We start from the raw sequence: 12,985 nt of genomic DNA, 5'->3' as shown, positions 1-12,985 counted from the left end.
GAGAGGTTAAGAGACTTGTCCAAGGTCATGCACCTGGTTAATGGTAGAGTTAAAATCTGAACCTAGGTAGATGTGGGTTATAGGCAATGTGCCATTCTGCTAGGGCTGCCTTGTAACTCTTAGATACCAGCTTTTAATCGTGGCCTCTTAAAATAGAAAAAAGAAAAATCCTCATAATTTTAACAACTTGCCAATTATGTATTTAGTAGAGTAACCTAAGATAGTTTGGCTTTTTAATGAATTTGTGAAATGCTGTAATTTTCTTTTGTTGTTATTGATGTACTTGTTCAAATTCCTTTTGAGAATGCACATTTGTTTTGAAACCAAACCTGTCTTTCTTGCCTACATTTCAGTCAGAACTAAGACATGGTCCGTTTTACTATATGAAGCAGCCACTCACCACAGACCCTGTTGATGTTGTACCGCAGGATGGACGGAATGATTTCTACTGCTGGGTTTGTCACCGGGAAGGCCAAGTCCTTTGCTGTGAGCTCTGTCCCCGGGTTTATCACGCTAAGTGTCTGAGACTGACATCGGAACCAGAGGGGGACTGGTTTTGTCCTGAATGTGAGGTTAGTTCCTGATGAATGAATGCATTACCTGCCTCGTTTCCTCTCCTTTCTCTTTCTTCCTTTTATTTTTAAATTTACAAATAATCCAGATAGATGGAAAAGAGAAATTTCTTGCTTTCCACCTGTTCTATCCTGGTCACCCCCTTCTTGACCAACACCGGCAGTGGCTGCAGTACTGCAGCTCTTGGAAAAGACAATTGCACGGAATATTATTTCTGATTTCTCATGAGTCCTTGGATTCCTTGGAGATCTGTAGTCGTCATCTCTGCATCTTCTATGATGAACTTTTTGAAAGTTAAGTCCCAAATCATGAACGGCTCACACATTTTGAAAAGATCTCATTCTGTTTTCTCCGTCTTGGATGTTGTTGCCTGCCGCATCATCGAATCATCAGCAGTAGCCAAGCTGAGAAGACCACGTTTGGTTGCATGTTCCCTGTGGTGGCCGTCTGGTGCTTTCTTTTGTGCAACAAGTATTTCTTGAGTGCCTATTAGGTGCTGAGAATTCGACAGTGCACAAAAACAGGCATGGATCATTTTTTTTTTTCCAGCAGAAAAGGACAAAAACCAAAATAAATAAAGTTCCATATAATGAGTTAAAAGAAAAGTGCTGTGAAGAAAACAAATTCAGGATGGGAATAGGAGGTCCAAGGGAGTGCAAGTTGTTTTCATTTTGAATGTGGTGGTCTGGGAAAGCCTCACTAAAATTTGAGAAAGACTTGATGAAGGAGAGGAGTGAGCCATGCAGCCATTTGGGGGACAACTTCCAGGCAGACGGCCGGAGGCAGCAGTGCATGGGCGTAGTCGGGGCAGTGTGTATGCCTCCTATGTAGCAAACCCCAGGCACCCTTTATTAAGCCAACTATTAGGGTTTCCACCGTTTGGAGGTGGCTCCTGTTCTTGGAGACCCCCAACTCTGATGTTTTTTTGGAATTGCTGAAAATAAAAATGTCATCTCCACAATTATTTAATGTGGAATGTCTCTTGGATTCAAAGATACATTGGAGGCTGAGCGTGGTGGCTCATGATTGTAATCCCAGCACTTTGGGAGGCCGAGGCAGGAGAATTGCTTGATCCCAGGAGTTCAAGACCTGTCTGGGCAACATAGGGAGACCCCCATCTCTACAGAAAGTTTAAAGAAATTAGCTGGGCATGGTGGTATGTGCTTGTAGTCCCAGCTACTTGGGAGGGTGAGCTTGGAGGATCACTTGAGCCGAGATGGTTGAGGCTGCAGTGAGCTATAATCATGCCACTGTATTCTATCCTGGGAAATAAAGCAAGATCATGTCTCAAAAAAAAGAAAAAAAAAAAGGTACATTGGAGTTTGATCTCAAATGTGGAAGCTTTCTATGTGTGAAATGGAAAGATCATCCAGATGTCTTTAGTAGGGAAAAAAGCCAGCTATAGGACAGTGTCTGTCATACTTTTGTGTAGGGAGAGGAGAAAAATAAATACATAAAAAGAAAGTAGACACGAAATCAATATGATGACGATGATATTGTAATGGTGTCCTCTCTAAAATGGCAAAAGGCGGCTGCCATTCTCTTTGGGTTACTCTAGATGGAGAAATATGTAGGGTTTGCATTGACAGCGGCGCCCTCCTCTGCACGCAGAGGCTGACCTCATTCTACTACATTTGTCATGGGATCTGGAACCTTCACCAATTTTCTTTAGTCTTGGCCAACTTTTCCCAATTGTTTAATGATATTACAAAGATGACAGCAGCTCTGATAGGATGCTTTTGCTGCAAATAATAGTTCTTTTATTTTTATTTGAGACATGGTCTTGTTCTGTTGCCCAGGCTGGAGTGCAGTAACGAGATCATGCTCACTGCAGCCCTGACCACCTGGGCTCAAGCGATCCTCCCACCTGAGCCTCCTGAGTACCTGGGACCACAGGTACACACCACCACACCTAGCTACTTACTAAGTTTTTTGTAGAGACAGGGTCTTGCTATGTTACCTAGGCTGGTCTTGAACTCCTAGGCTCAAGCGATCCTCCCACCTCGACCTCCCAAATTGTTGGGATTACAGGTGTGAGCCACTGTGCCCGGCCAACAAAATATAGTTGTTAATGCAAGCACTAGTTCCTGATAGAAGGGGGCTGAAACAATGTGGATTTATTATCATCAGAACCTAGAGGCAGGGCCAGGCCAGAGTTTATTCAGAGCCAGACTCTTTCCATCTCATTGTTGAGGTGACATGTTCTCCATGGCCATAAGTTGACTGCTAGGGTTCAGGTATTATGTGTGGATAGACAAAAATTCTCCCAAAAGGAGGGTGTCTCTCCTTGCATCTCTTTTTATCAAGCAGAAAGATTTTGTCCCTCATCTCCCAGCTGATTTGCCCTTGGGCTCATTGGTCAGTATTGCATCACCAGTCCTTGTACAAAAAAGCCTTGAAAATTGCATATGTGGTGCTTTTTGTGTTGTGGGAACCAGGCACTGCCAGCCAGGAAGAAGGAGTGGGGGGTGAGAGGGAATGAATGATAGTTGGGCAGGCAGCCCAAGTGTTTGCCATGGATAAGTTACCTGGAAACAAACCAGAATCAAACAAACAGGTGCTCTGTGTCTAAGATTCGGGGCTCTGAATTTCTTCCAGGGATGAGTTGTTACGGCAGTCAACTGGGAAGACTGAACGTTGCAGGCTGTGGTAGCTAAGCAAATAGATGCGTGCGTCATGCACTGTTTTCAGCTTCTGAGTGACTCTTGTGTTGGCCTTTTCCTCGACAACCAACGAGACACATCTGAGAGTTCCTTTTGGAGGCCCCAGAGATGTGAAAAATGGAAACAGAATCCAAATTAATTGGAGAAAACTTTTCTCAGCTCTCCCTACACAGATGGTTAAAGAGTGTTTCCTGACATGATCAGAATTTGCTATTTTTGTTGTTGCTGCTACATAAGGATTCTGAAGCCTTAAGATGTAGTACCAGATTTACATAGCAGAATCTGGTTTCAGACGTTCCTTTGGGTCTCTTCTTTGATGGGAATTTCCCTTAGGAGCTGATATCTATTGCCCATGGAGATAGACAGTTAGGTTAGGTTGTGCTCCTTGTGTACTTTGACACAGTGCCTTAGGTGGGTTCAAAGTAAGGGAGATGGACAATGAAGTCATACGTATTATTAGTCCACTGCTTTCCCTTGTAATCTTTCTGCAGGGAAGTCTGTCCCTTTCCATCAGTGATGCCATTGAATTAATGCCTTGTCAGTTTCCTGAATGACAGCCCAGAACCTTAAGAGGATCAGGATAAATGGTTGATAAGTATCCATCCTGTGAAGTAATCACCCTGAAATCATCCGTGGCCTTTACTTTCTTTTTTTATACATACATATTTTTGAGACAGGGTCTCGCTCTGTCACCCAGGCTAGAGTGCAGTGGCACAATCATGGCTCACTGCAGCCTCCGCCTCCCAGGCTCAAGCCATCTTCCCACCTCAGCCTACCAAGTAGCTGGGACTACGGACGCATGCCATCATGCCTGGCTGGTTTTTGTATTTTTTGTAGAGATGGAGTTTCATCATGTTGCCAGGCTGGTCTCCAACACTGGGGCTCAAGCAATCTACCCACCTCAGCCTCCCCAAGTGCTGGGATTACAGGCGTGAGCCACCACGCCCACCTGGCCTTTGCTTTCATATCCCATTCTTCAAACCTAAAGGTTATAATAATGATGATTTTTCAGGCCCCTGTTTACCCACATCTTTTCTCAGATCATGTCGTCTTCCTGAGCTAAAAATGCTTCCTGATAAGGAAATAGATTGATACACTTTTTAATAGTTACCCACTGATCTGGTACATTTTGTTCCAGGAGTCTTTGCTAAGTGAAACAACAAGTCTCATTGGGATGAGAATTGCTCTTTGTCTGTCAGTTGACTGAAAAAATAGAAATCAGTACATGGATGGTAATTTCTTTTTTCTAACCGGACGTTTATGTATGACTTTGACTTGTAGAAAATTACAGTAGCAGAATGCATCGAGACCCAGAGTAAAGCCATGACAATGCTCACCATTGAACAGTTATCCTACCTGCTCAAGTTTGCCATTCAGAAAATGAAACAGCCAGGGGTAAGAAGAAAGTTCCTCTTGGTATAAGCGTAAATGAACGTAATGACATATGTTTTGTTCTGTTAATAGCTTAGCTTTTTAGGTACCTGATGTATTCTTTGGGCCTCCTTGCGTCCCCAAATTCAAGTATGTGTAAATCACACATGAGATATGATGCCATTCACTTAATTCTCTGTCGTAGTAAGCACTGTATGTCCCAAAGGAGTTTAATTGGTACATTAGTCTGTTTTCACACTATTGTAAAGATATTACCTGAGACTGAGTAATTTATGAAGAAAAGAGGTTTTTTTTTTGTTGTTGTTTGTTTGTTTTTCTGAGATGGAGACTTGCTCTGTCACCCAGGCTGGAGTGCAGTGGTGTGATGTTGGCTCACTGCAACCTCTGCCTCCCAGGTTCAAGTGATTCTCGTGCCTCTGCCTCCCCAGTAGCTGGGATTACAGGCTCCCGCCACCGCACTGGCTATTTTTTTTTTGTATTTTTAGTAGAGACGGGGTTTCACCATGTTGGCCAGGCTGGTCTCAAACTCCTGACCTCAAGTGATCCTCCAGCCTCGGCCTCCCAATATGGTGGGATTACAGGCATGAGCCACTGTGGCTCGCCAGAAAAGAGGTTTAATTGACTCACAGTTCTGCATGGCTAGGGAGCCCTCAGGAAACTTAAAATGATGGTGGAAGGCGAAGGGGAAGCAAGGCACGTTTTACATGGCAGCAGGAGAAGGGGGGTGGGAAGTGCCAAACACTTTTAAACCACAAGATCTTGTGAGAACTCACTATCATGAGAACAGGATGGGGGAAACCACCCCCATAATCCAGTCACCTCCCACCAGGTTCCTCCCTTGACATGTAGGGATTAAAATTTGAGATGAGGTTGGGTGGGGACACAGAGCCAAACCATATCAACTGGGCAATGACATAGTAAAACGTTGAGGGGGATTGAAAATTCTGACTGGTTGCAAAGTGAAACCTCCTACAACACCCAGCAAGGGGAGCTTTGTGCTCCTTCCCATGGGAGTTAGGAAAATCCATTTCAATGAGGAAGCTGAGCACAACACAGTTTATTTATGTCCCAGATCTGATGATGGAACCTTCAAGGAAAACTCAACCAGTGACTTTTCCGTAGAGGGTGAGAATTTGGTTAGTTCCTTCAATTTTGAGATGGGATTTGATATACAGCCTTTGCCCCTTGAGGAAAATCTGCATGTGGGGGCAGGGCTGGCCAGTTGTGTACCTCACAGTGGTGCCTCACCTGTGAGTCCCAGGTCAAACCATGGCCACTGTGGTTTGTATATTTATCACAATACTTTTCAGGAAAATGGCAGAAAAATAACTTGTTTTTGAAGATAGTATTATTTTGACAATATAATAAGCATATTATGACATTTTTTCTATAGATGAATATTTTCCTTTCCTCCCTCCCTCTGTCCCTCCCTCCCTCCCTCCCTCCCTGCCTGCCTGCCTTCCTCCCTCCCTCCCTCCCTCCCTTCCTTCCTTCCTTCTTTCCTCGTCCCTCCCTCCCTCCCTCCCTACCTCCCTCCCTCCCTTCCTTCCTTTCTTTTTTTGGAGGCAGACTGTTGCTTTGTTGCCCAGGCTGGAGCGCAGTCATAGCTTACTGCAGCATCAACCTCCTGGGCTCAGGCGATCCTCCCACCTCAGCCTCTCAAGTAGCTGGAACTATAGATGCACACACCGCCACACCCAGCTAACTTTATTATTATTATTATTATTTTTTGTAATGACAGGGTCTCGCTATGTTGCCCAGGCTGGTCTTGAACTTCTGGCCTTAAATGATCCTCCTGCCTCAGCCTCCCAAAGTGCTGGGATCACAGGCATGAGTCACGGCGCCTGGACCCTACAGATGAAGAGAAACTTGCGGACATGATGCCCCCTACCTGATTTGCACAAAGGCACCATAGGGGCTAGTGGTGACCCTTTGTACAACTCCTGAGAGTACTGTACAGAAATGTAGATTCTTGGGGCTAATCACTGTGGTTCTATATCTTTAAAAAAAAGAAGCTTTTGCTTTGAGATTATATTCTGAAATTTTGAAGAGATGATAAAAAAAATTTAGAGCATGCTGATTGGATATCCTTCAATTGAGAACCTTTAACAAATTGGACTCTTTTAAACAAAATCTCAATCAGTGGAAGCAAAAGGTGTAGCCTTAGTTTGGTTTACACAATTTTTTTTGTTTTTTTTTTTGCTATGGTATAATTTTTATGTTGAGTGTGGCAAGGAATTACCTTCGATTTTCATAGGCTAAATTATATGTGCTAATGACTGTTAACAAAAAGAATGAGTCATGTAGACTTGTCAGCCCCATAGAATTAAAAACCAAGAAGAAAAATTGAAGAAGGCGTTAATTTCTCAAGTAAATCGTTGAACGTCAAATCAGTCAGGGGAGAAAGTTGCTGATTTTGTTAAAGCATCTTTTTAACTTACAGTGTGTATTGTAATTGTCAATCTAGAGGACAGGATCTGCTTCTTGAGTGTGTATTGAAAACCAAGAATAAAATTGGATCACAATTGGGCTCATAATTATCAATAACCAGGCAGAATTAGAAGGTAGACCAATTTGGAGCTCCCCAAGGTCATCCTTTATGGAAAACTTTAGAACTATATTGTCTGAAAAGTTGTCTCAATTTTTCAAGCCTTTTGTTAGCATTAATGCTTGGTTTTCCATAGTAATGATGGGTTCGTTCCTCTGCATATCTTCTCTTTTATAGACAGATGCATTCCAGAAGCCCGTTCCATTGGAACAGCACCCTGACTATGCGGAATACATCTTCCATCCAATGGACCTTTGTACATTGGAAAAGGTTGGCCTCCGTCAAAGAACCTCACCATTCTAGCCCACAGTTGAGATGCCTAAGGCTCTTCCCTCACTGCCCATGCTCTATCACAAGTTGGACATAACAATCTTAAATTGTTTCTCTACATTTTCATTGCTCCTTTATTTGGATAGAAGAACTCTTGATTCTCTAACGTCTTTCCTTTGTAACATTCTTCCAAGATTGCAGTGGAATGTTGAAATTCTTTGGTAATACTTCTGCGATGATTCTAGCTTTTTACCTGCAAAAGCCATAGCTTCTAAGAGTTAGTGATTTGATTGACTTGAGCGTTACCTCCTCTTTCTTTCGGAGGTGCTAATGAGAGCAGCAGGAAGGAAGAAGAGAAAATTAAGTGTCTGGGAAGCCTCCAGATTAGCAATAAAGATGTGGCTTCTTAGAATTTGACTTACTCTACTGATTAGGTTTTTTCTTGAATGCCTGAAGGTTTTAAAAGTTCATGCTAAAATTCCACGCTGAAAATTACACTTGGAACACTGTAGATTGTGCACATTATTCTGATGCTGATTTTCAAACTGTTTGCAGCAAAATATGGGCAGTGAAATGCATCCACGAGGAAGAAACATTACTTCATATTGTCTTCCCCAATAACTCCCAAACCATAAATCCAGTCTGTTTTTAGGAAATTGCACATACCTTCATGGTGTGGTGGAGAAAAGGAGGCATTCAAAAGAGATGGAGTTGGAAACCTAACTTTATATTAAGTTAAGAGCTGTGGAACTTTAGATACGTTCCTTAACATTACTCTCTCTCAGTTTGCCTTTCTGTAAAATGGGTATGATAATAAGTACTTCATTAAATTATTGTGAGGTTTATGTGAGACCATATGACTAATAATAAATAATGTATAAATATATGAAATACCGTGTTTGGCCGGGCGCGGTGGCTCAAGCCTGTAATCCCAGCAGTTTGGGAGGCCGAGGCGGGCAGATCACCTGAGGTCAGGAGTTCAAGACCAGCCTGACCAACATGGAGAAACCCCGTCTCTACTAAAAATACAAAATGAGCTGGGCATGGTAGCACATGCCTGTAATTCCAGCTATTCAGGAGGCTGAGGCAGGGGAATTGCTTGAACCCGGGAGGTGGAGGTTGCAGTGAGCCGAGATCACGCCATTGCACTCCAACCTGGGCAATAAGAGCAAAACTCCGCCTCCAAAAAAAAAAAACTGAATAAATAAACTACCCTGTTTATTGGAAGAAGCTGCATGATAAATGACAGCTACTGTAAGATGAGAAAATTCCAGTTATTGTGTTAAATTCAAAGTGCATTTTTATAGGGTTATAGATCTCAAAAATAAAAGCATTCTTTAGTCGGTGTGTTGTAGGTTAAAAAGAAGCATCTTGGGAAATGAATAGAAGAACACTAATTGATTTGGCAAATGACTGCTACAAAAATTATGTGGGGACACAAGAGTCACTGACTGTGGCTTGTCTAGACTCACTGTGATTATGCTCCATCGCTTTTCTTCCCAGAACGCGAAAAAGAAAATGTATGGCTGCACAGAAGCCTTCCTGGCTGATGCAAAGTGGATTTTGCACAACTGCATCATTTATAATGGGGGTGAGTGGCTTAGATTACTCCTAAGAAAGAGTATGCTGTGTATGTGTTGCACAAATTCCTGTCCTTCATGAAAAATCAGACTCTTAATTCATATTGAGAATACTTGCGTATAGATTGTGCTAATATATGTGAATAGGAGGCAGTGACCAAGTTCATTTTAAGGTATGAGCTGACATCTAAAGTGGCTCGCAGCTGCATGGTGCTGCTGCCTTTTAGTGTTGTTTCTACAAACCTTATTTTAATGGAAGTATAATTGCATAAAATAAAACATACAGATTTTATGTTTATATTCACTGAGTTTGACAAATGTGTAACCACAAGATCCAGAACATTCCTATCAGCCTGTTGGAGTCTCATACATGCCATTTTCTAGGAAACCCACTCTCAACAGGAACCACTTTCTGCTTTGTGTTAGGATAGATTAATTTTGCTTCTTGTAGAATTTCATATAAATGGAGTCAGAGTTAGTGTTCTTGTGTGTCTGGCTGCTCTCATGCAGTGTAATATTTTGAGGAGTCATCTGTGTTATGTGTATTAGTGGTTCCTTTTTTTTTTTTCATTCGATCAATATGCCGCCATTCATCCATTTACCTTGATGCTCATGGATATTTGGGTTGTTCTTAGCTTTGGGCTGTTAGGAATAAGCTGCTGTGAACCTGCTTGTGCAAGTCTTTGCATGGACATAGGTTTTTCTTTCTCTTGGGTAACTACCTAGGAGTGGTGTTGCCAGCTCAGTGAGTAGGTTTTATTTAACTTAGTACGTTTCACCAAACAGTTTTTGCAAAGTGGTTCTATCATTTTACATTCTACCAGCAGGGTATATTAGAGTTCTCTTTTGCTCCACACACTAAAAGGGTTGATATTGTCTGCCTTTTAAATTTTACCTGTTCTTGAAGGTGTAAAGTATTATGTCATGATGTTTTAATTTGCCTTTTCCTAATGATCAGTGGTATTGCATATCTTTTCCTGTGCTTATTAGTGACTTGTATGTCATTTTTTGTAAACATCTATTCAGATATTTTGTTCATTGCAAAAATAGGATTATTTATTTATTTATTTATTTAGAGACAGAGTCTCACTGAATCACCCAGGCTGGACTGCAGTGGTGTGATCTCAGCTCACTGAAACCTGTGCCTCCTGGGTTGAAGCAATTCTCGTTCCTCAGCCTCCCGAGTAGCTGGGATTACAGGCGTCTGCCACCACACCTGGCTAATTTTTGTATTTCTAGTAGAGATGGGGTTTCGCCATGTTGGCCAGGCTGGTCTCAAACTCCTGACCTCAAGTGATTTGCCCACCTTGGCCTCCCAAAGTGTTGGGATTACAGGCGTTAGAGACCACGCCAGCCTGTTTGCTAGTGTTTAAGGAAAGATATATGCGTATCTGCTTTACGCACCATATTGCATTACTAACTATAGCAGGGCTGAGAGTGCAAGGAGGGGAAAAAGGAGAGGCACTAGGCATTAAGAATGTGTGGGTCAGGTGCAGTGGCTCATGCCTATAATCACAGCACTTTGGGAAGCTGAGGCGGGCGGATCACTTCAGTCGGGTTCAAGATCAGCTTGGCCAACATGGTGAAACCCTGTCTCTACTAAAAATACAAAAATTAGTTGGGTGTGGTGGCGCATGACTGTAATCCCAGCTACTCTGGAGGCTGAGGCGCAAGAATCGCTTCAACCCAGGAGGCAGAGGTTGCAGTGAGCTGAGATCTGTGCCCCTGCACTCCAACCTGGGTGACAGAACGAGACTCCATCTCAAAAAAAAAAAGAATTGGTGTAAAGATTATAAACTCAAATATATAGAAAGGCCCCGCCTATCAAATTATATAAACAAGTGGATGAGGTCAGGTAGAAGAACAAAAACATTAGCACAAGCCAAGGAGGCTGCAGGTCAAGTGATGTGCTGTGGATCATGGAGAACAGAAAACTCCTACCTGGCCTGGAAAGGTCGCTGTTGGCAGCTCCAGTGCTCCATTGATTATAGTTATTGGATCTTCTGAGTTTTCAAGGCAAACCAGAAATGTAGGTATATTGTGTGTTCGTGTGTGTGAAATCTTCATGTCAACAAATTTACAATTTCTAAAAATACCATAAAGTTCAAAGAAAACATGACTTTGGACCATCTTGTCGTCTGGTTTAGTGTAGAGTTAGACCTGGGGCTAGATGGTTACTTTATTAGCTAAGTAATGTAAGTGGTGACTCCTGAACCTTGGCTTACTCATTCATTAAATGGGCACATTTTGTTCCTGCTTCCTAGTATGACTTCTTGAGGAGCTGAGAAGAAAATGTGTGTGTGTGTGCGTGCGTGTGTGTGTGTGTGTGTGTTGTTTTTTTCTAGAGGTGGGGTCTCGCTATGTTGCCCAGGCTGGTCTTCAACTCCTGGGCTCAAGTGATCCCTCTGCCTCAGCCTCCCAAGGTGTTGGGATTACAGGCATGAGCCACCACGCCTGGCCCAATAAGAAAATGTGTTTTGAAGCACTAGCCACACCAGAGCTATTCAAGAAAATGTCTTCTTTCTCTTGTATTCTTCTTGGGTTGGCGTCTGGGACAATGGGTAGAATAAGGCCTTTTTTCATTAATTTGAGCCTTTAGGATGTCAAAGCATTTTAAGAATATTAATCCATGATCCCTAGGGAAACCCACATAAATTGCTCAGTTGCAGAGAAGATGACATCGAGGCGCCAAAGGGTCGTCGACATTGATGGGAGGAATCACATAATGTGAATTACTATTAGAAGCCAGGAACCTCTGGTTTTAGCCTTTAAAAGCTTGATCCTGGGGGAAAAGCAAGTAAACACGTTGTTAGCGGAAGTAAAGTCCCCAGGCCCGGTGTTGCAGTATTTCCATTAGAATTAATCCTGTTTTCTTATTCCCTTAGGAAATCACAAATTGACGCAAATAGCGAAAGTAGTCATCAAAATCTGTGAACATGAGGTATGTGTTTCCCACTGTCCTGTTTTAGATGCACCCAGAAGGAGGGGATGGGGCAGCTGAAGTTTCCATTTGCAGAATCTCCTATTAGGTAGCCGAGGTGATTTTGGAATTTGTTGAGGCCACACCCCTACTCTTCAAGGAAAGTAAAAAGAACAAAGAGGGGCCCCAATGTATTATAAAACACCCTTACTGTAGCAGTGATCTAATGGAGATGGAAAGGATTTTTTGTTTTTTACCCTTGAGTCACCAGTAAGCACCGGGCCTCCTGTCTTTTCCTGATTGCCTAGATAGAATTCGTAATTTCTAACCTTGGCCCCACAGCCTGGTATTGTTTCAGGTCCCTTTTGGTCCTCTTGCAGAAGAGGATTTGGTATCTGGGGGCATGTCCTTGACTGCTTCTGGGAGAGTGGCCTAGGTGTCCAGGAGAACCTGTTTTCTTGCAAATGCCCATAATTGTGATGGCGTGGATGGAACAGACCTCTTAGGCGTGTGAGCTGTGAGGCTCTGGTGGTTGTGGGACAGGCTGGCAGCCAAAATGGTATGAGGGAGCTTTTCTTTATTAGATCTCATTGTGAGAATAAAAAAATGAGATGGAATGACCTTCAACCTGTCAGTGTGCTCCCATTCATTCATAAAGAAAAACTGTTCAGATAGCACTGGGACCCATCCATGTCTTTTTATATATGGATATATAGATCTAGATCTAGATATATCCAGATAGATAGATAGATAGATAGATAGATAGATAGATAGATAGATAGATACCTGGCCAGGTGCAGTGGCTCACACCTGTAATCCCAGCACTTTGGGAGGCTGAGGCAGGGAGATCACTTGAGTCCAGGAGTTCAAGACCAGCCTGGCCAACATGGCAAAACCCCGTCTCCACTAAAAATACAAAAATTAGCTGGGTATGGTGGAACACGCCTGTAATCCTAGCTAAACTGGGAGGCTGAGGCAGAAGAATCGCTTGAACCTGGGAGGCAGAGGTTGCAGTGAGCCAAGATAGCACCACTACACT

The 12,985-nt window shown here is 42.8% G+C and overlaps 1 protein-coding gene across 32 annotated transcripts in view; it reads left to right on the top strand.

Moving 5' to 3' along the window:
- ZMYND8 (zinc finger MYND-type containing 8) overlaps positions 1-12,985 on the top strand; it is a 160,535-nt gene that overhangs the window by 70,686 nt on the left and 76,864 nt on the right. For 19 of the 32 annotated variants that reach the window (XM_055104875.3, XM_014343066.6, XM_014343064.6 and 16 more), the window contains 5 exons: positions 354-572; positions 4,518-4,631; positions 7,354-7,446; positions 8,950-9,037; positions 11,912-11,967. In XM_055104875.3, coding sequence (XP_054960850.1) covers positions 354-572; positions 4,518-4,631; positions 7,354-7,446; positions 8,950-9,037; positions 11,912-11,967 — 570 coding nt within the window. The remainder of the gene's footprint in view (positions 1-353; positions 573-4,517; positions 4,632-7,353; positions 7,447-8,949; positions 9,038-11,911; positions 11,968-12,985) is intronic. The other 13 variants (XM_014343067.6, XM_055104876.3, XM_034947115.4 and 10 more) reach the window with 1 other exon arrangement.

The sequence above is a fragment of the Pan paniscus genome, chromosome 21 (assembly GCF_029289425.2).
Source record: "Pan paniscus chromosome 21, NHGRI_mPanPan1-v2.0_pri, whole genome shotgun sequence".
Lineage (NCBI taxonomy): Eukaryota > Metazoa > Chordata > Mammalia > Primates > Hominidae > Pan > Pan paniscus.
Note: the sequence above shows the minus strand (reverse complement) of the source record. Positions and strands in the feature narration are given on the sequence as shown.